This window comes from Eurypyga helias, unplaced genomic scaffold (genome assembly GCF_000690775.1).
Source record: "Eurypyga helias isolate BGI_N326 unplaced genomic scaffold, ASM69077v1 scaffold28357, whole genome shotgun sequence".
NCBI lineage: Eukaryota > Metazoa > Chordata > Aves > Eurypygiformes > Eurypygidae > Eurypyga > Eurypyga helias.
The window spans coordinates 1-1,074 of record NW_010264189.1 but is presented as its reverse complement, the minus strand read 5'-3'; the positions used below and the strand labels follow the sequence as shown (position 1 = coordinate 1,074).

General features: G+C 57.6%; 1 protein-coding gene across 1 annotated transcript in view; it reads left to right on the top strand.

Annotated features, from left to right (window-relative positions):
- The window catches only part of TM9SF4 (transmembrane 9 superfamily protein member 4), a gene marked incomplete at both ends in the record, with an annotated part of 11,151 nt that extends 10,159 nt beyond the window's left edge, over window positions 1-992 (top strand). Inside the window, 3 exons of the mRNA XM_010156324.1 lie at window positions 106-262; window positions 437-603; window positions 929-992. Of these exons, the coding sequence (XP_010154626.1) occupies window positions 106-262; window positions 437-603; window positions 929-992 (388 nt within the window). The remainder of the gene's footprint in view (window positions 1-105; window positions 263-436; window positions 604-928) is intronic.
- Between the last annotated feature and the right edge of the window lie 82 nt (window positions 993-1,074).

Sequence of the window (1,074 nt, the reverse complement as noted above, 5' to 3'; positions counted from 1 at the left end):
TAGGCTGCCTGTCAGAGCCACGGCCCAGCCGCTGCGTGCCAGTGCTGTAGCAAAAGGCAACACTCCCCTTTTCCGTTTGTTCCCGCCCCACGTGCCTCGTCCCAGCGACGGACTCGGGAGAGGGAGGCGTCTGGCTGAGGTTCACGCGCTTTCTCTTAACGCACGTTTGCTCTTGCAGACAGCCACCCTCTACCCGGGCGTTGTGTTTGGGATCTGCTTTGTCCTCAACTGTTTCATCTGGGGGAAGCACTCCTCTGGAGCGGTAGGTAGCACCTTCCCCCTGGAGCCTGCTGGGGAGAGGAGGGGGTCTGGGCTGCCTGGGAATCGCCAAGGTTCATGGAATCTTTCCAAACCACAGTGCTTAGCGCGGCGGTTGAGCTGGAGTTCAGGCCCCGGGGCCGGAGAACTTGCTGGCAGCCTCCCTGTGTGATTCCAGGTGCCTTTCCTGGCCTTGCTCTGCATGTGGTTTGGGATCTCCTTGCCCTTGGTCTACCTGGGTTACTACTTCGGATTCCGGAAACAGCCCTATGACAATCCCGTACGGACAAATCAGATTCCCAGGCAGATCCCGGAGCAGAGGTGGTACATGAATAAATTTGTTGGGTGAGTGCTGAGTGTCTGGGAAACACGGTGAGTGAACCCCCTCCCCTCAGCCTCCGGGGGCTGCGCAGACGGCTTTCCTGGCGTAAGGCGGTACCGCAGACCGTTTTGGTGTGGGGTGACTGGTCTTTATAAACGTGGGACGTGCTCGACAGCGGGAGCAGCTGTGCCATGTGCCGTGTGAGATTTATTCCCGTAATCTGGAGCCGAGTGAGGTGTATTCCCGTAATCTGGAGCGGTGGAACTTCTGCGGGTGTGGCTACAGGCAGTTTGTAATGAGCAGGCAGGTAAATGGTGCTGCTTGTGATTGTTCTTTCTCGCTCTACAGGATTCTCATGGCTGGCATCCTGCCCTTCGGAGCGATGTTCATTGAACTCTTCTTCATCTTCAGCGTAAGCGCTTTGCTCCTCAATAGGGTTCCTGTTGTGCCAAAGCCTTGGAAAGGGAGGGGGCATCCCCCTGGGCAGCGTCCTG